Source organism: Carassius carassius, chromosome 16, assembly GCF_963082965.1.
Source record: "Carassius carassius chromosome 16, fCarCar2.1, whole genome shotgun sequence".
In the NCBI taxonomy this organism is placed as follows: Eukaryota; Metazoa; Chordata; class Actinopteri; order Cypriniformes; family Cyprinidae; genus Carassius; species Carassius carassius.
Window position 1 is genome coordinate 18,716,218 of NC_081770.1, and position 21,441 is coordinate 18,737,658.

Here is a 21,441-nt window from a genome sequence, read left to right on the forward strand (position 1 = left end):
GAATCTACAATTTTCATAGTCATGAAAATAAAGTAAACTCTTTGAATGAGAAGGTGTGTCCAAACTTTTGGTCTGTACTGTATTTGTACAAGACTATTTTTAATGTCACTTTCCAATACAATTACCCAAAACAATCATAATTTGTATTTTGCAAACTGTTTAACTCCAGAATTGGTCTTCTGATCTGTGCATGCATTCTGTTTCCATTACTCCGCTTGGCACTCGTTGGTGTTTATGGGGCCGAATAAGCTTGTTACGTCATCAAATGTGACAGGATCTTGATTAAGCCACACGTTTCTCAAACACCCCACATAAGAAGCTCGCATTTCCATTAATTTGCTTCGATTCTCTGCATTAACAGAGACAGAAATGTAAAATCTTATGCATTTCTTGAAAGAAAAGAGGCATTTTTGTTTCATCAAAGCTGGCTTTACCTGAAATGCCACCGATGTAGATCGTTTCATGCAATGGAGGACGGTACACAGACTTTTGTTTCAGCTGTGTGGACACTTCATCCACTCTTAGCTTGATAGTTTTCTTCCATATGGACACTGAAATAAATGAAACCTCACATTTGCTGTAACAATTATATATAATCTACTTTAATTAGAAAAAAGCAGTAAAATCGTACCTGTCACATAGTGAAATGCATCACAGATAGGTCTTGTTGGGATCAATGCAGTGTCATAGCGCTGCTGTCCATCGTACGCTGTTAACACCACCTATAAGCATAGTCCACACAGATTGCATACTGTATGTGATACTGAACAGAATTATAACATTAACGTCCAGTAACAGGCCTGAAATGTACTTAATGCAAGTATATTCATGCAAACACGATGCTGGATCAACATCCTGATGTCTGCTAGCCATCGGCGATGGATGATGGCATTGTCTGTCGCCCCAACCCTAGTTCCTTTTTTTTTCACAATAAGTTGCAATGAATTTTAGTACTAAATTACCAATGAATCATGATTTGGTGTATGAGTAAATATGTTTGTATGCCGATTTCACGTACGCTTAGTGAATGAGACCCACTGTCATCTTCTATAGCAACATTTTTTTTTTTTTTTGTGTGATGTCTAACAATTTTTTATTCTGTCATTAATAACTCACCCTGATGTTGTTCCAAACCCGTAAGACCTTTTTTCTTCTTCAAAACACAAATGAAGATATTTTTTGATGAAATCTGGGAGCTTTCTGACCCTCCATAGACCATAGAACTACCACGTTCAAGGCCCAGAGAGGTAGTAAGGACATCCATAAAACAATCCATGTAACATCAGTGGTTTAACTATTTTGTTCTGCGTGTTCATTCCTCTGATTTAAAACAAGCACGTGTCATGGTACTCTCATGAACACGTGTCAAAAATCTACACGGAAGAGAAGAAATTGTTGAATAAAGTCACTATTTTTGTTTGCGCACATAAATTATTCTCGTAGCTTCATAAAATTGAACCACTGATGTCCTTATTACCTTCCTTTCTTTCTGGGCCTTGAATGTGATAGTTGCGTTGCTGTCTACAGAGGATCAGAAATCTCTCAGATTTCATCAAAAATATCTTAATTTGTGTTCTGAAGATGAACGAACGTCTTACCGGTTTGGAACGACACAAGGGTGAGTAATTAAATCTTTCCCCGCCATTGACGAGATATTTCTTCATTTTGAGGACAACGCTTCCCGCTCGTGTTTTCACTGTTATACACTCGGGGGCGCTAGTACACATCTTCTGAACGAGTACAAAACCTCCCGAGTAAAAACACACACGAAAAGGACGGAAAAACTAGCTAAAAAATAATGCTATCATCAGCAACAGACAGTATATAAATGAAAAATGCGTAATATTATGGAGTAAAATTATGATCCAGGAAATGGTATATGTCTTGCAATGGTATAAGCAGTTTACTGATTTTTGCTTTGATAATCGTACTGAATATAAGCCGGATGTAGTTTACAATAAAAAATAGATTTTTCCACTTTTTTGCTCAAAATTATACATTTTTATGAAACCTACCTATATTCAAGTGTTGATCATAAAGAATACTTTTAGCTAGAATAAAACATATTTTTTATCTTTATTTTTGTGTAATGCATATTAAAATATTCGTACAGCAAAATATACTGTAAGCCATAACATTTTAGTGAAAATCTAAATCGATGGCAGGGACTGGCAAATGTAAAAAAAATAATTTGGGTAAACTATGCCTATTATCCAACTGATTTATCAACGCAAAAGTAAGCTATTTCCTGACAATGTGCGAAAAGAATCAAGTAAAAAAGCACAACAGCATGTTTAGTATATACAACACAACTGTATACTTGCTAAGCATTACTTGCATATCTTGTTTTTGTTCTTGTCTTCCTTTCAAATCCCATTTTTACCAATAATATAGTCAAAATACAGTGTTGCATCTCAAAGAATGCTAAAAATATTCTTAAACCCTATATTCATTCACCTTTCCTTCCTTGAGAAAGAGAGTGAGTGTCTGTCCATGGTTATCGATTTTGTGGAAGACTAGGCCGGTGAGTTTCCTGGGTCGAAATTCAAAACTCAGGTTGTACGTAGAACCAAAGATAACGTAATTTTCTGCCAGACAAAAACATTTGATTAAATTTTTCAATGTATTTTTCTGTCACTAAACACATGTAAAAACATAAAGGGCCAAACCGAACACCAAATGTGTGCCATTTCCAGCAAAGTAGGCCCCCTTCTCTGTCACGCCTTCGAAGCAGGGCGTAACCCCACGACTGAAAGCTGGATCCACAAGGAGAACCTTAGAAACCCTGATGTCTTTAATGCATCCGATTATACTCTTCTGAGGCACTTTTTCCTGAGAAAAAAAAGTGTAATGTGACTTTAACACAACAGAAGACTTGTGGTTAAGCTACATGCTGAAATAGGGAAGTTACACTTTCATACTTGGGTTTTGTGAAGCATCTGAAATGTTCCGAGTCCCACATAGACAGGAGACTGCAGATCATGTGTGAATCCTTTCAACGAATGTCCAGCGGGTGTGGGAACGCCATCCACCACTAGATAATAGTTGTATTGCTTCCAGTTGAACTTGATCTGAACGCACAACATTAATTAAAACTTGGGATTCTGGAAACACAGTTATAAAAACACAACATTTTACTTTTGCTACATACATTGTGCCAGTCACCATCATTTATCTTCTGAGAGGAGATTGTTTCATCTGCCCCAACAAAGAGTTTGACTTTTCCTTTATCCAAATATAAAATCACAAGAGTAACACCATATTTCCCTAAGACATGGAGTAAAAGTCCTTCAGATGATTTGGTACGGACATTTAGGGAGAAATGCAGCCTGTAGGAAAAGAAAGATCTCGTAAATGTGCTATAAAATCGAGTATTAATATGTAATTTACACCATTTACCTGTTATTGAGCATCTCTGTATCTATTTTAAACTGCATTTGGCTGTTGAAACCAAGGTGGAAGGTGTTTTTGATGGACTTTGGGTTTCTACAGCCTTTTTTAGATCTTCCCTTTTAAAAAAAAAAAGCAAAACATGTAACATTAAATGTTACATTTTAGTTCAAAATGACCAATGGATCACGATTTGTACACAAATGTTTGTATGGGGATTTCACATTAGCTTGGTGAATGAGACCCACTGTCTTTCTTCTATGGCAACATTTATCTTAGTGACTGTTAGCAAGAAATGTCGACATGTTAAAGGGACAGTTCACCCCAAAATGAAAATTCTCTCATCAATTATTCACCCTCATGTTTTTCCAAACATGTAAGACCTTCATTCAAATTTAGAACACAAATTAAGATATTTTTTATGAAATCCGAGAGCTTTCTGACCCTGCATAGACAGCAACACAACTGATATGTTCAAGACCCAGAAAGGTAGGACATCTTTAAAATAGTCCATGTGACAACAGTGGTTCAACCTTAACATTAAAGCTATGAGAATACTTTTTGTGCCCCAAAAAAATTCAAACAATTTCTTCTCTTCTGTGTCAGTCATCGACGTACGTTCACGAGAGAACCACGACACATCCTTGTGATGCTGCTAATGCAGGAGATGCAGAAGGGAATGCACATCTCTCTTAGTTCATCATCTGTATATTTTTGTTAGAGTAAGTAAGGCTGGGCAAAAATTCTTTTTACGAAGAAAATGTTTACAAAGACTGTTTTATGTACAGTGTGACATGGAAGATAATTTTGAAAAGTCTTTATTTATCCTTGTAACTGCATAAAATTACAATTAAACCACTGATATCACGTGGACTATTTTAATGAGGTCCTTACGAACTTTCTTGGCCTTGAACGTGGTAGTTGTGTTGCTGTCTATGGAGGGTCAGAAAGCTCTCGGATTTCATCAAAAATATCTTAATTTCTGTTTTGAAGATGAGCGAAAATCTTACAGGTTTGGAATGACATGAGGGTGAGTACTGACATAAAATTTCATTTTTGGGTGAACTATTTTAATTTTTTACACTTAAAATATGCATTTGTTTAATAATTTAAGTGCACAATAAACAACATAAAAAAACAACTTTTTAGTTTAGCTATAAAATACGATTTACAGTACATGCATTAGTGAAACCTCCATAAAAATGTACATTTGCCTCACATCTTCCATTTTGAGTGCTTTTCTAATTTGTGCAGATCATCTCTTTTCCTGATAATGTCACTAATCATTTCTTTAGTGCTTCCAAACTGCACATTTAATACAGAGTTTGATCATGTGAAATACCGAATTGCTGTTGAATGTAATTCCAGTATGTCTTGCACGCCTCTTAGTAGTGTCCAGATGCTCTTCTTTACAAAATCCCAAAGATACATTTCCAGTCTGATTGAATCTGCTCAAGTCGGCCGGTATGTATTGGGTCTGTAGACTGAACCATAAGGCTATTATCAATGGCTTATTCCTGTTATAAGTTATGATAACACAATAAAGCAATCATAACATCAAACCTCCGTATATACAGGTTCCTCAAACAGCCTTCAAATAAACCATCCCCTAAAATCACATTTTCTCCAAGTTCAGGGAACATGGAAGGTGATGGTGGATCCGCAATATCCGTGTTGTCAATGTTTAACTGCATCCTGATGGGAAGAGTTCAGCATGAACTGTTGAAATGCATCTTTGCAAGTTATTTTCATCTAAAATTTTAATCTTACCTTGCTCCACTTCTGTAGGCTGTTACGTAATGCCATTTTCCAGTTTCGCTTTTGTATGTGGATGTTAATTTTTCTTTATTATCACGCATTTCAACATAGCCATCATTGAAGGACAGCAAAAACTCATTATTCTGAAAACCAAAGGAAAACATCAATAAATCTCAAATTTATATAAATTTCAAATTAGAAGCATCAAAAACAATATAGCAAACTCAGACCCCTTTATCTGGGAAAATAATCAACTAACCATTCCACCAGTCAGTATTAAGGATGAAACATTCTCCTGGGATATCTTAAATCCAAGTGAAACCATTGTCCCGGAGTCTGTATCGTTAACAGGAGGTGACAGAGAGAGAGAACTCCCAAATTTCAAAGCAGCCTCTCGGGAACCCTGAAAACAAGCAACCAGAAACAGTTCAGATAAATTTTCTCCTGATACACAAACATCGTCAAGTAATCCAGCGAAACTGTCTTACCGTTACGGGCTGTGTATGCTGGCATGGAAAGTAAGCGCACGAGGAGGGTAATAAATCAAAAGAGGAGTTTAATAAACATCAATACTTTCAACAGAGGTAATTCCAGTGGAGGGAGGGTGGGAGTTCTGGAGGCGGGCATGGGGCAGGCAAGGGGCAGGCAATGGAGAGGACCCAGGGTAGAGTAGGAGGGAGGAGCCAGGGAGGAGCCCGGAGCAGGAAGAGCCAGATGGTGCTCCAGAGACCAGCCAGGATGACGATCCATGGTGGAGTCGATGGCAGGAGGAGCCATGGTAGAGGAGGAGCCGACAACACCCGGGGGCCGACAGACGGAGACTGCGCCGGTGGGTGAGGAGCCCAAGATGGAGCAGAGCAGCCGCAGAGCCAGGGTGACACAGAGGGTCCGGAGGTCCAAGGCAGAGCAGAAGGCTCAGGTGACCAAGGCGGAGGCGGGGCTCCGGAAGCCTGCTGCAAAGTCGGAGCAACTGAAGACGTAGGTGAACCCGGAGGATCAGAGCTGGACGGAACCAGCGTAGAAACAGGAGAATCAGGGCTGGGCGGAACCAGCGTAGAAACAGGAGATTCAGGAGATTATGGGCTTGGCGGAACCAGCGTAGAAACGGGAGAATCAGGGCTGGGCGGAACCAGCAGAGAAACAGGAGAATCAGGAGATTCAGGGCTGGGCGGAACCAGCGTAAAAACATGAAATTCAGGGCTGGGCGGAACCAGCAGAGAAACAGGAGATTCAGGGCGGGGCGGAACCAGCGTAGAAGCATGAAATTCAGGGCTGGGCGGAACCAGCAGAGAAACAGGAGATTCAGGGCTGGGCGGAACCAGCGGGGAAACATGAAATTCAGGGCTGGGCGGAACCAGCGGAGAAACAGGAGATTCAGGGCTGGGCGGAACCAGCGGAGAAACAGGAGATTCAGGGCTGGCCGGAACCAGCGGAGAAACAGGAGATTCAGGGCTGGCCGGAACCAGCGGAGAAACGGGAGAATCAGGGCTGGGCGGAACCAGCAGAGAAACAGGAGAAACAGGAGATTCAGGGCTGGGCGGAACCAGTGGAGAAACAGGAGATTCAGGGCTGGGCGGAACCAGCGTAGCAACAGGAGATTCAGGTGATTATGGGCTTGGCGGAACCAGCGGAGAAACATGAAATTCAGGGCTGGGTGGAACCAGCAGAGAAACAGGAAATTCAGGGCTGGGCAGAACCAGCGGAGAAACAGGAGAATCAGGGCTGGGCAGAACCAGCCGAGAAACAGGAGATTCAGGGCTGGGCGGAACCAGGGTAGAAACATGAAATTCAGGGCTGGGTGGAACCAGCAGAGAAACAGGAAATTCAGGGCTGGGCGGAACCAGCGGAGAAACAGGAAATTCAGGGCTGTGCGGAACCAGCGGAGAAACATGAAATTCAGGGCTGGGCGGAACCAGCGGAGAAACAGGAGATTCAGGGCTGGCCGGAGCCAGCGGAGAAACGGGAGAATCAGGGCTGGGCGGAACCAGTGGAGAAACAGGAGAAACAGGAGATTCAGGGCTGGGCGGAACCAGCGGAGAAACAGGAGAAACAGGAGATTCAGGGCTGGGCGGAACCAGCGTAGAAACATGAAATTCAGGGCTGGGCAGAACCAGCGGAGAAACATGAAATTCAGGGCTGGGCGGAACCAGCGGAGAAACATGAAATTCAGGGCTGGGCGGAACCAGCGGAGAAACAGGAGAATCAGGGCTGGGCAGAACCAGCGGAGAAACAGGAGATTCAGGGCTGGGTGGAACCAGCGTAGAAACATGAAATTCAGGGCTGGGCGGAACCAGCAGAGAAACAGGAGATTCAGGGCTGGGCGGAACCAGCGGAGAAACAGGAAATTCAGGGCTGTGCGGAACCAGCGGAGAAACATGAAATTCAGGGCTGGGCGGAACCAGCGGAGAAACAGGAGATTCAGGGCTGGCCAGAGCCAGCGGAGAAACGGGAGAATCAGGGCTGGGCGGAACCAGTGGAGAAACAGGAGAAACAGGAGATTCAGGGCTGGGCGGAACCAACGGAGAAACATGAAATTCAGGGCTGGGCAGAACCAGCGGAGAAACATGAAATTCAGGGCTGGGCGGAACCAGCGGAGAAACAGGAGATTCAGGGCTGGGCGGAACCAGCGGAGAAACAGGAGATTCAGGGCTGGGCGGAACCAGCGTAGAAACATGAAATTCAGGGCTGGGCGGAACCAGCAGAGAAACAGGAGATTCAGGGCTGGGTGGATCCAGCGGAGAAACAGGAAATTCAGGGCTGTGCGGAACCAGCGGAGAAACATGAAATTCAGGGCTGGGCGGAACCAGCGGAGAAACAGGAGATTCAGGGCTGGCCAGAGCCAGCGGAGAAACGGGAGAATCAGGGCTGGGCGGAACCAGTGGAGATACAGGAGAAACAGGAGATTCAGGGCTGGGCGGAACCAACGGAGAAACAGGAGAAACAGGAGATTCAGGGCTGGGCGGAACCAGCGTAGAAACATGAAATTCAGGGCTGGGCAGAACCAGCGGAGAAACATGAAATTCAGGGCTGGGCAGAACCAGCGGAGAAACAGGAGATTCAGGGCTGGGCGGAACCAGCGGAGAAACAGGAGATTCAGGGCTGGGCGGAACCAGCGGAAATGGAGCAGGGGAACTGACTGGTCTAGGAGGAGGTGGGAGAGGGAGGCTGGGAGGGAATACAGGAGGATCAGGGCTGGACGGAACCAGCGGAGAAACAGGAGATACAGGGCTGGGCAGAGCCAGCGGAGAAAAAGGAAATTCAGATATCCTCTTCAGCGGTGCAGATGGTGAACGAAGATCTATTTTTCTCCAGCACCCACTCCACGAAAGCAGCGAAATCTTCTCTGGGAGCGTTCGCTGGCAGGCATGCCTTACACCGCTCGCTCAGGCAGGTGTAATAAAAGTTAGAGAGCGAGCGGTCGGGGAAGGCACGCCAGATCGAGAAAGTCCCTGGTGTGGTCCTCCAGCGAACGGTCCAGTCGCTCCAGGCACAGGAGTTGGACTGCTGGTAAGGCCATTCCGGGAGAGGGGATAAACAAAACAAAAAAGAAAGAAAAATGCCGCTAACTTCACTTTTCGGTCAGCGATTCTGTTACAAGCTGTGTATGCTGGCGTGGAAAGTAAGCGCACGAGGAGGGTAATGAATCAAAAGAGGAGTTTAATAAACATCAATACTTTCAACAGAGGTAACATAGACAGTAACATAATCGCGGACAGGGAGGAACTAAACAGACAGGCTTTTAAACACGAGGGAGGTAATCTGGGGAATGGAGAACAGGTGGGGATTAATCAATTAACTAAACAAGAAACGGGACATTACAAAAATAGGGAAACAGAAAGTCAATGAATGTAACACTTACCAGTAAAAGATCTGGACAACCTTGGACGATTCCAACTTCCTCTATAAAGAAAGCAGCGACATCTACATTGACGTTTTTGACACATCCTCTAAGTGGCGGAAGAACAATATTATATCTGGAGACAGAAAAATACAATATTATGAAAAAATATCTGGGTCACTTTTTTTCGGGTATTTACTCGGTCCTTAACGAGAATCATGCAAAGTTGAAGAGGTGCACTGATTAAAAAAAAACTTAAAAGAGAATAAAAGTACTTTTCCCGGACTGCAGTTGGAACACCCCCGATGTAGGCCTCCTCAAAGAGCCCCTTGACGTTTCCCAAAAAAATGTTGATGCTGTCTGCAACAGTTATTGTTGCTGGTCTATTATCATTCAGAATCATTTTAATATTGATGGAATTTCTCTATAGGAAGAATGTATTGAAATAAGAATATAATATGCAATCATATTTATTAAGAAAATAGTTACAGGAAATAGTTACTTACTAGGGGAACTTTTTCTGTTGACTTTTCAAAAAATGTTGTGTCCTTTTTTTCTCCTTGCAAAACAATATAGCCTCCTTCAAATGTAACTAAGAAGTGCAAGTTCTGTAAGAAAAAAAAATTATAATAATAAATTCAAACCTTCTGACATTAAGCATCAAGAAACTGTTTTGCTTTTTAATATCTGGATTGAAATGCTAGATTCTGGTGTATGATGTGTTAAACTTGGTAATGTGAATCAAATCTTTTGTTAAGTCTTTACCTCGTTTCCCATATAAAAAAGCACTGCATCCATTTGATGACTCCTAACTACGAACTTAATAAGAGCGTTGTAATGTAAAACAGCAACCTTTCCGTAACCTGTGCCATCGAAATAATCCCCCGGGATCTGGACTTTTCCCCTAGGGACGGAATATAGGAACAATGACTCTGAACTTTGAAGTAGAGATCAAGACCTCATCTGAAAGAAAAACAAGGTACCTTTGACACTTGTCGGTTTTCATGATGTTGATGGCACGCTGAAAGTTGTACAAGCCAAGGATACGATCATTTAATGTAGAAAACTCGATACAACCCTTGTATCCTGGGTACCGAAGCTCTTTGGGTGGCTAAAAGGCCAGATTCAGAATATAGAGAGATAGGAAAACAATGTTTGAAAAAAATAAAATAAAAAAACAACCGTAAAAAAGCCTGAGAACTTTGAAGAAAGTATAAAAGGTGTTGGCCTCATTTCACAACTCTTTTTTTTTACTTATTTACCTCAAAATCGTCTGGGTATCCTCCTACATATAAGACAACTTCATTGGGATCCAGATCAAGCAATCCATTCATGTCGTTAGGCTTATTAATCATAGGCGGCAGCCGGTTGGGTGCAGTTGAAGTGAAAATCTCTGTATATATGACCTGCGCATCTTGATAAACTCTGAGTTGGGAATTAAAAAAGGCACAAATTGTTTTCAGAAATGCAGATGTATGTAATCGGTGGAGATATACAATGGCAAATGGAGTTTACCTGCGGAAATCCACCCTATCCATAAAAGCTTTGGCATTGTCAGACTTGGTGATTTCGCTGGTTTTTATCTCATAAAAATTCCCACCCACTTTGTAGACACAAAACAGGACACCATCCTTCACAACCAGGCCAATGAAATCCCTCACTGTCTGTTGATTATGAGAACTACAAGTAAAACACTGCACTGCTTATACATTGATGCATCTCTAATAAATGAAGTAATCGAACTCCTCCTCACTTGCTTATTTCCAAGATATAAAACAAACTGGTTGTCTTCACCCAGTTGTCTTCTACGTCTTCCATCGCCTCGAGATATTGGTTGGTGCAGAGAAAGATTGAGAGCAGTAAAGGTTCGGAAGTCTTCTAGGTCTTTAGGAGGTCGAAGTTCAATGTGAGCATCACCAGAAAACAAGATCGGCCCCCTGATCTAGAAACAAGAACGTACGAGATCAACATCTGGAGGTGACTGGAGAAACATCTCTGCTTTCCTGAGAACTCACCCTGTTGGCCGCGTCCCTGGTCTGTTCGATCAAGTCTTTGATTTTCTGGATGCCGCTGGAGATGTTGGCTGAACTAGGCATGCGGCCGCTTTGGTTCATCACTTTGTTTAGTTTGTTAATCAGTGAAGGGAAAGACTGATCCAGTTCTGACACTGTAAAAGATTATAAAGATTTAGCGTTCAGTGACGTTCCTCCAAAACCAGGACAGAAACTTATATGCTCATACTTTGTTTGACAGACATCTTTGAACTCGGAATAATGTGCAATATATCAACTCAAGGTTTTTGGAAAGAAGAATTGAGGAGACTGACATGTTTTGTTGACACCGTCAAGTAAGCTGGTCAGGTTTGAATCTAGAGAGGAAATCTTGATTTTGTTAAGTTCCTCGCTGATGTTTTGCATTCTGGTTTTTGCATCGTCTGCTGTGGCATTCACATCTGCTGCACCTTCTTTGGCTTCGTTGATGAGGACAGGAATATCATCTAAAAAAATCAAACCACCCAAGTGTTCATGTGACAAGACCATGATGACATTTATTGTGGGAAAAAAAAGGTATGAGCGAAACAAGCTTCTCACCTCTTCTGATGTTCTTCATCCTCTCCAACAGATCTTGCAAGACTTGCTGCATGGAGTTCTGTTTGTCTTTGGCCATCTGGATCAGGTCCTTGTAAGCTTCACATTTTTGCGTGACATCTGCAGATGACAGTTTTGTTACTAAACAGCACAACATGCCTGTGAATACTTGTGATTTCTAGTTGATTTTGTTTGGAAATGAGTTAGAATTTTAGCACTTCAGGTTCCATTCTCCTGAAGTCAGTAAACTCATCTACTCACTAGTCTGCTGTTATAGCCTCATTGTGAATGCACTCTTCCAGTTCTAACCTTTCTTTTTAAAATAAACACTAAAAGAGCTGTCAAAAGATAAATGGTGGTGGTGACGTTGAAGTCCTGCGACTGTGCACTATTGCTCTGGATGCTATTTTATGTCAATTAAATGTGACAGTGTTTACCTTCTAGCTGTATCTCCGCTTCCTTAGCCTTCTCCAGCAGAGTATTTGCAAAGTTTTTCAAATCATTGGCTCTATTTTGTAGATCTTGTCCTCGCACATCCTGGGACATGAAATTCAGAGAAAGAGAGTAAGTTTAACTCAATTCACTAAAACAACTGATTTTAGAGTTTCATTTTGACAAAATATTATTATATTTTAATATCGACCACCTATCATCACTTCTACCTCAAAAGCACGGTCTGCAACTTCTTTAGCGTGTTTGGCGGCAGCTTCCGCCTCCTTTATGGCATCAATGACGCTTGTGAATGCTTTGATGGCTTCAATTGCTTTCTGAACAGCAGTTGAACTGGTGATGCTCCGTATGAACCTTTAAGACACATTCAGTCATTAAAATGTTGTGAAAAAACAGGATCTTTAGAGGACTTACATTTGAAAATCCATAGCCAGCTTCATAAGTTCCTGTGCATGCTCCTCAGCCTGTCTCACAATTCCCGCTTTAGCAGTTGCATTGGCGAGCAGCTCAAGTTTTGCCTCTAGACTGTTTTTTGCTCCGTCAATCAAAGCTGCTAGATTACTAATTTCCTGGCAGAGAACGAAAGGTAAGTATCCAAAACTGGTGAACGTTTTACAAAAGAATATCTTTATTTGTCACCTTTGTTAGGTCAGCCATCATTTTCTGGAAATCCGAAGTCTCTTTTAGTGTCTCTCTGGTCATGTTCACATTGGCCATGATATTTTCTTGATTTTTACTCAATTTCTCGAACTGCTTCTGTTGAACAATCAATCAATGAAGGTGTGAACAAATAAAGAATCTTATAAAGCAGTGGCTCTCAAAGATGGCCAAAAAAGTTTTTCATGTCAGCATCTTTTACATTCGCCAACTATTATTATTTGATTACCAAAATATTTCTCAGCTGTTCCTCGTTGAGTTTATTCACATCATTGGCCTTGATAACATCACGCTGTGCATCTGTAAGCGCCTCTTTTATATCTTTAAGATCTTCTGCCTGATCCATGAGTTTTTGTCTAATACGATCAGCCACTTCCAAGGAGCCATTCACAGGAACCATCAGGTCATTCACGATGAGGTTAAGTACTGTAAGAGAAACAAGCACACTTGAAACCATGAAGGAGTTTGTTTACTACTAAGGTTCCTAAAACAAAATCCTAATTTCAGTTCTATGTCTATGTATTCTGTGGGTGATTTACTGACAAGGTGCACATAAAAGAACACAGTTGCAACATCTTATTTCCATAATGACCAGCACAATCTACTCCGAGCAGCACAAATTACCGTCTGCTTACAGACTTACTTTTTTTGGAGGGCGTTAAATAATGCTGCAAATATCAGTGAACTGACGAGAGCAAATCTTAGTAAATTGCATTGTGTGATTTGTGTCTATTCCCATAAATTTACAGATCGAAAGGAAGACTCCAATAAATGCATATTCAATAAAGCGAGTCGCAAAAATAATTGTCTCCATGCCTTTTCATTGTTAATTTCCCACTGTGTGTCTTAAGTAAATCGTAACACTGTTTTTTTTAACACCAAATGAGGGTTTGTGTTGGTAAATCTGGCTCAGTATCAGCTGCTCAAGGTCTTCCATTGGAAACTTCATGCAATTGTGTTGGGACAAGTAAACTCTGCAGGATGTTGGCCCTCCAAGATTATGCACACATGTTTTAATTGATCTGATTCAGAAGCAATTGACCCACATGTTTGTGCTTTTCTGAGCTCCTCGTTAGCCAGTTCTCTCTGAACCCTACAGCTTTGTCTTTGCATCTTCTCCAGCATCGATCGGGCTTCTTTTATCATCCTGGTGGCTGCCTCTGTGTTCCCACCCGTTTGGTTGGATCGCTTCAACTCTTCCAAGAACTCTATTAGGGTTAAGATGGAAAAGTGCAACTGGTGAGTAAGATGAAGAAAGACATTTCAAGAAGAAATTTCTGGCTTCAAAATCTCAGCCGGATCTAGTGGGTACACCTTGTATCTTTTGTAAGAGTTTCACACTCTCAGATCGTAGGTTGTCCCCTCTTTGATAGGTTTGGTCCAGAGTCTTTAACAACTGTATTGCAGTACAGAACATCTCAAGTGCCTGTAGGAACAAACAAGTTGATTCTGTAATTCTAGGTCAGGTAATGACGACAATGGATTTCATGCTCCAATTAATGGACTACATATAGATAAACCACCATAAACAATAACGGTACCTTGTTACTGAGAAAAGTGAGGTCATCTATGATACTTTTAAGATCAGATTCAAGCTCCAAAACCTTTGGTTTCAATGCAAAGACAGATTGAGTGTACTTATGGACCAAAACCTAAAGAAGCGAAAATGATTGTCAAAAAAAAAAAAATGGTGTGTTAAAATACTTGGTGTTTTAATGTAATTCCAAAGTGTTGGTGTGGAAGATTCTGGTAGGGACCTTTGTCCCAGCAATGGCATCTTCAAGTTTTTTCAGCTCTGTGAGTGAAGTAGCATTTTGAGTATAAAGCTCGAGTTGAGTCTTCAGTTTGGAGAACTCATCATCCATCGCATTAAGATCATCCAATAACTTAATGACGCAGGCATCGCACTCTAACAGGAAAAAGACCGGAGTAAGTCAATCCTAATCAACCCTGTCATTCATTGTCACATTGCCTATGAATAAATATCACAGGATTACTGAAATATACAAACAACCCCGAGCCCCCATGCAGAAATATATAGGTCCACAATATTATTGTGTTTTCACACAATTTTTAAGATTTTTTTTTTTTTGAGGAACAAACCGAGGCAGTTGTCCGTATTCGGGTCGTCGGCCTCATAACAATCTATGGGAACAAAGAACAAAGATGTTTGCACTGTAATATAACACTTTGAATATTAGCATCAACATTAAAATATTGAATTTTTTTATCCAATCTAAAATGTATAATATTATTATGTAAATTAGTAGTCACATTCTGAGTTTGTGTGTGCTTGTTTGGTTCTGTTTAATTTCTGTACTAATTAACTCTTTTCAAGGTGCTGCTTGTTTAGGCCATGTCCACATGTACATGGGTATTTTTATAAACAGAAGGAGTTTTTCCTTCTTCCATTAAAAAAAAATCTCTGTACACGTGAAAATGCAAAAGCATGCTATGATGCACTGTCAAGAGCATGCCAAGCCAATAGGTGGCAATATAATCTCAACTGACAAAAGGCAAAAGGCATCTCAGGAACCACACTTCAATGGTTTGAGTCCTACCTATCAGATAGGTCCTTCAAAGTATCTTGGAGAGGTGAGGTGTCCAAGTCACAACATCTAACTACTGGGGTGCCTCAGGGCTCAGTTCTTGGACCACTTCTCTTCTCTGTCTACATGACATCATTAGGTTCTGTCATTCAGAAACATGGCTTTTCATACCACTGCTATGCTGATGACACTCAACTCTACCTCTCATTCCATCCTGATGATCCGACAGTTGCTATTGGCATCTCAGCTTGTCTAACAGACATTTCTTCCTGGATGATGTACCATCACCTTCAACTCAACCTTGCCAAGACAGAACTGCTTGTGATTCCAGCAAACCCATCGTTTCATCACAATTTCACCATCAAGTTAGGCACATCAACCATAACTCCTTCAAAAACAGCTAGAAGCCTTGGAGTTATGATTGATAATCAGCTGACTTTCTCAGACCACATTGCTAAAACTGTCCGATCCTGCAGATTTGCTTTATTCAACATCAAGAAGATCAAGCCCTTTCTTTCGAAACATGCAGCACAACTCCTTGTTCAAGCTCTTGTTCTGTTCAGGCTGGACTATTGCAATGCCCTCTTGGCAGGTCTTCCAGCCAATTCTATCAAACCTTTACAATTAATTCAGAACGCGGCAGCAAGATTAATTTTTAATGAGCCAAAAAGAATACACGTCACACCTTTGTTTATCAATTTGCACTGGCTTCCAATAGCTGCTCGCATAAAATTCAAGGCATTGATGTTTGCCTACAAAACTACCACTGGCTCTGCACCCATTTACCTAAATTTGTTACTTCAGACTTATGTGCCCTCTAGAAGCTTGCGTTCTGCAAGTGAACGTCGCTTGATTGTGCCATCCCAAAGAAGCACAAAGTCACTTTTACGGACTTTTAAATAAATGTTCCCTTCTGGCGGAATGACCTCCCTAACTCAATCCGAGCAGCTGAGTCCTTAGCCATCTTCAAGAATCGGCTGAAAACACATCTCTTCCATCTTTATTTGACCCTCTAACTTTAACACTCACTATTCTAATTCTATTCTTTAAAAAAAATCTACCTACCTTTCTAATCTATTTGTATTCTATTTTCTCTTCATTTATTATGCAATTGTATGTGTGTGTGTGTGTGTGTGTGTGTGTGTATGTGTATGTGTATGTGAAAAGATCTCTAACACTAGCTTGCTCTATTCTTTTTTTATTCTATCGGTTTTTTTTTTTTTTTTTTTTATTATTTAAAATCCCATGCTACGTGTACTGTGTTAACCCTCTCAAGTCGATTAACGCGGATACGCGTTTTGAGTCATTTTCTCCTGATAACCCCGAAAAGAACTTAAATTACACTTTCAGTTTTAATCGTACAGATAAGAGCAATACATCAATCGAATCTGTAAAGGGTCTACTTTTTTTTGGATACAGACATAATAACAACAAACCTTTGTGCACTTATAAAATAAAGATAACAAACAAGGTGGGCTGTCTGCAGCCTTTGTCTGGGCTGATCTTCTTTTACAAACACGTCATTTAAATGAACTGTAACTCCGTGAATACTCAACGAAAATACATGAGAGAGATATCTATAGAAAGCTTGACATGTCTATTTTTAAACTAAACAAGTGCCGCCGAAAACAGATATTCTGTGATAAAGTAATCCATATGAAAACAACGCAATGTCTGTTTTTCATGTCTCCCTTCATTATATCTAATGTGACCACGCCCCCGCGCCGAACGCGCTATTCAGATTCAAACTGAAGCGCGCGGCTTGAATACGCCCATAACAGAAGAAAAAGCAGCCAGACTGTTCAAGTTTTTTTATTTTACTGTTTGCTTCGCGATGAGAGGAATAACACATAATTCACCCCAAAAAGATGTGATATGGTTGAGGATTTGAGAAATGGATTTCCTCAGAAAAAAAGAATGAAGCTCTTTATTCAGCAGAGATCATAAACATGAGTAAGTCTCTTTTTATTTATTTATATACTTGTACTAGTTTTCACATAACGTGTAAACGTTTTACTAGTTAGACTTTTTCCAAACTATAATTCCTGACTAAATGTATAATCAAGTGAAACATTATGAAGTTTCAATAACAATATACAACACTATACCCTTCAAAAGCTTGATGTAAATAATATAAATGTAACAAATAGATAACTGTAACAAATGTAAAAACAATGCTTTTCTTTCAATTTATTCCCCCTAAAAACCCAGAAAAATATTCTCAGCTCTTTTCAACATTAATAATAATGATAATAATAATAACAATAAATATTTTTTTTTTGTAGAAAATTTTTGTTAAAAGGATTTCTGAAGGATTGTGTGACTGGAGTAAGCATGCCAAACAATTAGTTTGAAAGTCAGCTTTGATTGTTTCTAATAAACTGTTTAACTGCTCCCCCAAGTGGATATTAAATTATGTTGTGGGATAATTAAATATATTCGGTTTTGAAAATACCCACTAATGCCTTAGTTCTTGTTTGTTTGCTCTAGTTAAGTCTTCAGTTTCTCCTTAGTCAGGGTCTGGTATTGAAGGTCATCGTCTAATAGTAATGTAGAAGTATTTCTCCTGTGATCTACTACGTTTATGTTGGTGAATTTAAGTAAAAGACCTTGGATTTTTGCATCTTCTTCATCAAATGCCTACCTCTGAACTACGTCTGTGACACTTACCACCTGTTAGCGGGTTACATACATAACCGTGGTCACAGTCACATGGCTGACAACTTCCTCTTTTCACTAAAGGATTGCCATAGTATCCAGGCGCACACCTAAAAGGAGTGAATCTCAAAATCATTCATGCAAACTTTTGTGTTTTAATGAAATTATTTCAATCAAATATAAACTGTGTTTTTTATTTTTTTAAAGACACCTTTCACATCGAACTCCAGCGTAACCAGGTTTGCACAAACACTCAAACTCATCTCCAACCCTGAGACATTCCACTGCAAAACTGCACAAATATGAATAAACAATATTTCAATTAATAAAAAATCAATATAATAAGCAATAAAATTTAATTAATTAATAAAAGAAATTCATAGATGAATTAACTTAGTTTTCCTGCTTTAACAAAGGCGAAACTGTCATGTATGTATTTTATTTAATGAATAGATGACGTCGTACCTGTTAGAGGGGTCTGCTAAGGGACACGGACAGATACGACATGTTCTCATAACAGCACTGCCGTAATAACCCTCCCTGCAACGCTCACAGTGATCGCCGGCTGTATTACACTGGCAGTTCTGCAAATACAGCGTCATTTCAGCGTGACAACACACAAAAAGAACTGAGCACAAAACAATAAAGTGGCGATGCATTACTCAAAAAGATGACATTACAGATGTTACCATATGATTAAATTAATATGATCACAAATATGGTCTTAATGACATGTTAATTGTAAACAGATTAACAACCTACAAATAATGTATACAATTTATAATATTGAAAATATATTAAAATATATAATACAAAAACAAATAAATATACAGTAAAATATTGTATAATATATCTATTTATTGTTTTTATAATTTATTTGTATATTTCATAATATGTGGCTGGATGAAAATTGCACTACAAGCCTGGACGAAATTGCTTTTATTTGACATTCTTGGTCATAATCTGTGAAACATCTTTTCATGTTCAAGTGACATATACTAACAAAAAATGAAGGGCATATAATAACAAAGATTAAAATGACGGTAAAAGACTGTAAAAATGCTACAGTAAAAACCTATTACCTGGTTAACTGCAAGTTCCCCTACTATATACAGTAAAAGACTGTATTGGACATAATATGTAATACTGTTTTTGGAAGTGAAAAAAAATTATTTATAATTTACAGTGAATTACCGTAAATTGACATTCCCAGAATTCTCTGCATGACATTTCAAATTTGATGTTTTTTTGTTGAATTTTTATTTATTTCTTTTGCTGTTTTTTCTTATTTTTTATTTTTTTTATAAGTTTCGTTCATTTGGGTTGTCTTATGTTGTTAAATTAATGTTTATTGCATTATTTCAGTTTCACGTGTGTTACCATGATGGTGTTTAGTGTTTGTGTGAATGGCACTGTGCATCTTCATATGTTAGTATATAGAAGCTGCCTGTGATTGGCTTAGGTTCATCATGTGACTTTCTCATCACCACATGCTTTTGGTGCATATCAGTGTATTATAAAGGTACAACACAGATTTCAGTACTTCCATAGGTTGGTATATTAACATAATATTTGATCATAAAATGTTGCTACCACATTTTTTAACTACACAGCTGCCATTTATTTACCGTAAATTTTACGGATTATTTTTACAGTGATCTTTCTAAAAATAAAGTTATTTATGTTTAAATTTAAAATATACATATTTTACCAAACATTTTCCAGTATGTGTGTCGCAGTCATTGGACAGGCCATTGCAGTTGCACCGCACACACCGTCCCTTATGTGGTAAACTTCGCTCCCTGTAATAACCACGATCACAGTCCTGTCATGGTGCAAATGCAGACAAAAGCATCATATAAGATAAACAAACGTGTGCAGACATATTGGAAAACCTAACAATGGTTTACTTTTGGATAAAACACAGAATGTTAATTACCATTTACACATTCCCAAAAAACAAAAAAAAACCTGAATGCTTTTAAAGAATCTTTATGGAGTTGTTTCATAGCTTCTGCATTGGGCATATAGTTTGTACGGCTCATTGAAAACACCTACATGCTGCGAACCTGCACTTTAACCCTGAAGGTACGATATTACTTCACATAATTGACATTAAAGACAGGCCACTGCAACAACTTGAATGCTTTGCATATATATATATATATATATATATATATATATATATATATATATACCGGTTTATAGAAAATGAGGGTTAATTTCTTCACTTTCTGCAGTTTATGCTGGCAGCATGTCCATGAATTCAAGCTTAGTCTGTTATCTGACATACCTTCACAAGAGAACCGTGTTTGAACTTGTTTCGCCTGGGGGTCCTAAATTTCCATTCATGTATGGTTAACTTTGGAATCTTTGAATCTTTTCTTTTCAAAAATGATTCCGTCATTCTCTTACGTCATTGCATGTCACATATTTTTGTTAATAGTTTTATTGAAAAATTCTGTCAAAAATTTGATTTTTTATTTATTTACATATTCAAAAGAGACGATAAGTTGGTGAGTTGTTACTTAGGTTGAATACGTTTGAAGGACACGAATCCGTGAAACTAATCATTTTGTGAGCTGGCTCAGGATTCACTGAAAAGCTCTAAATTGAACAATTTAAATAGAATATTAGCAGTTGATGCATCAAACCCGAGTAATCTAGTTTAACTGTACTTTTAATTTAAATAAATAAATAAGAAATGGACCAAATAGGAACAAAATCACACTGCTGAAACAAACATTATTTTACTGATCTTAGCTGGTTTAAGGTGCTTTTAGTTGCTTTAACAAAACAGACTGGTTTAAGACTTTTTTTGTTATTTCTTTGCAGAAGGGCATTTTTACAACAACAATCCTACCTTAATCTGTGCCGAATCACAATACTTTCTGAAAATACGCCCCCATGACTGTTGATGGCTGTGTTTTTGGACTTGAATATCATTGTCCCATAAATCTTCTGCAGATACCCATAGATCCAGACAGGACAGCAACAGTACTCCAGTCCACAGCATTTGGACTCCCAGGAAGAAGAACTTAACCATTTATAAATGTGCGTGCCATTCACTGCAACTCCACGCTCCTACAACAACAACCTACGTTGACTCCTGACAAAGTTCAAAAATCCCTTTTCTTCCTGTTTCTCTCTCCAGGTGTGTGATAGCGGTGTGTACAGAAGAGAGGTAGGGCAGTTTACATACATGCTGGCTACACCAATAGAAATGTCAAGGAATATCTGTGACTTCAGAAATAATTAACTTTAAATGTCTCAGCAGTGGATATGCAGTGAAAAAACGCATGCAAGTTTGCACAGTGGGAGAGGCAATGGGAAAAAACTGAATCTGATAAAGTATGCCTTAAAAAGGACGGCAAAAATCCAAACACTAATTTTCTATTGCAGGACTATATATATATATATAACTGTTTAATTTTGGTCTAGAGCAGTGGTTCACAGCCTTTTTCAACTCGAGGCCCACACAGCCAAACACATATGTTTGCGCGGCCCACTGCAAAAAAAATTAACTATTGTTGAGTTAATAACTTAGTACTCA

At 39.4% G+C, this 21,441-nt stretch overlaps 1 protein-coding gene across 2 annotated transcripts; it reads right to left on the bottom strand.

Moving 5' to 3' along the window:
• Window positions 1–143: 143 nt before the first annotated feature.
• On the bottom strand, window positions 144–21,025 carry LOC132159766 (laminin subunit alpha-3-like). Of its 2 annotated transcripts, XM_059569367.1 has the most exons (38): window positions 20,752–21,024; window positions 19,600–19,713; window positions 18,354–18,472; window positions 18,100–18,180; window positions 17,901–17,998; window positions 14,785–14,826; window positions 14,439–14,590; window positions 14,223–14,333; window positions 13,996–14,107; window positions 13,728–13,889; window positions 12,911–13,107; window positions 12,664–12,780; window positions 12,439–12,593; window positions 12,237–12,378; window positions 12,012–12,111; window positions 11,578–11,694; window positions 11,313–11,483; window positions 11,002–11,153; window positions 10,740–10,928; window positions 10,502–10,650; window positions 10,249–10,411; window positions 9,970–10,097; window positions 9,752–9,890; window positions 9,493–9,594; window positions 9,262–9,410; window positions 9,008–9,122; window positions 5,408–5,551; window positions 5,161–5,291; window positions 4,954–5,085; window positions 4,733–4,874; window positions 3,400–3,509; window positions 3,152–3,329; window positions 2,922–3,071; window positions 2,670–2,832; window positions 2,458–2,588; window positions 632–722; window positions 435–551; window positions 144–349 (listed from the first exon to the last, which is right to left on the bottom strand). In XM_059569367.1, exons 1-38 carry the CDS (start codon window positions 20,932–20,934, stop codon window positions 207–209), a joined length of 5,091 nt encoding a protein of 1,696 aa, XP_059425350.1. In that variant the 5' UTR covers window positions 20,935–21,024; the 3' UTR covers window positions 144–206. The 2 variants fall into 2 exon arrangements, with proteins under 2 accessions (XP_059425350.1, XP_059425351.1); XM_059569368.1 differs by lacking the exons at window positions 144–349; window positions 435–551; window positions 632–722 and adding an exon at window positions 2,091–2,168 and having other exon boundaries at window positions 20,752–21,025.
• Window positions 21,026–21,441: the final 416 nt, after the last annotated feature.

What these genes read in the sequence shown, in the direction of transcription:
- LOC132159766 (XM_059569367.1), bottom strand. Translation starts at nt 20,934, where the DNA reads ATGGTTAAGTTCTTCTTCCTGGGAGTCCAAATGCTGTGGACTGGAGTA. An exon ending in AACAGCTGAGAAATATTTTG is followed by an intron (nt 12,781 to 12,910) that starts GTAATCAAATAA and finishes ATTGTTCAACAG; the next exon opens with AAGCAGTTCGAGAAATTGAG. An exon ending in GTTGTCCAGATCTTTTACTG is followed by an intron (nt 5,552 to 9,007) that starts GTAAGTGTTACA and finishes GCTTGTTTTCAG; the next exon opens with GGTTCCCGAGAGGCTGCTTT.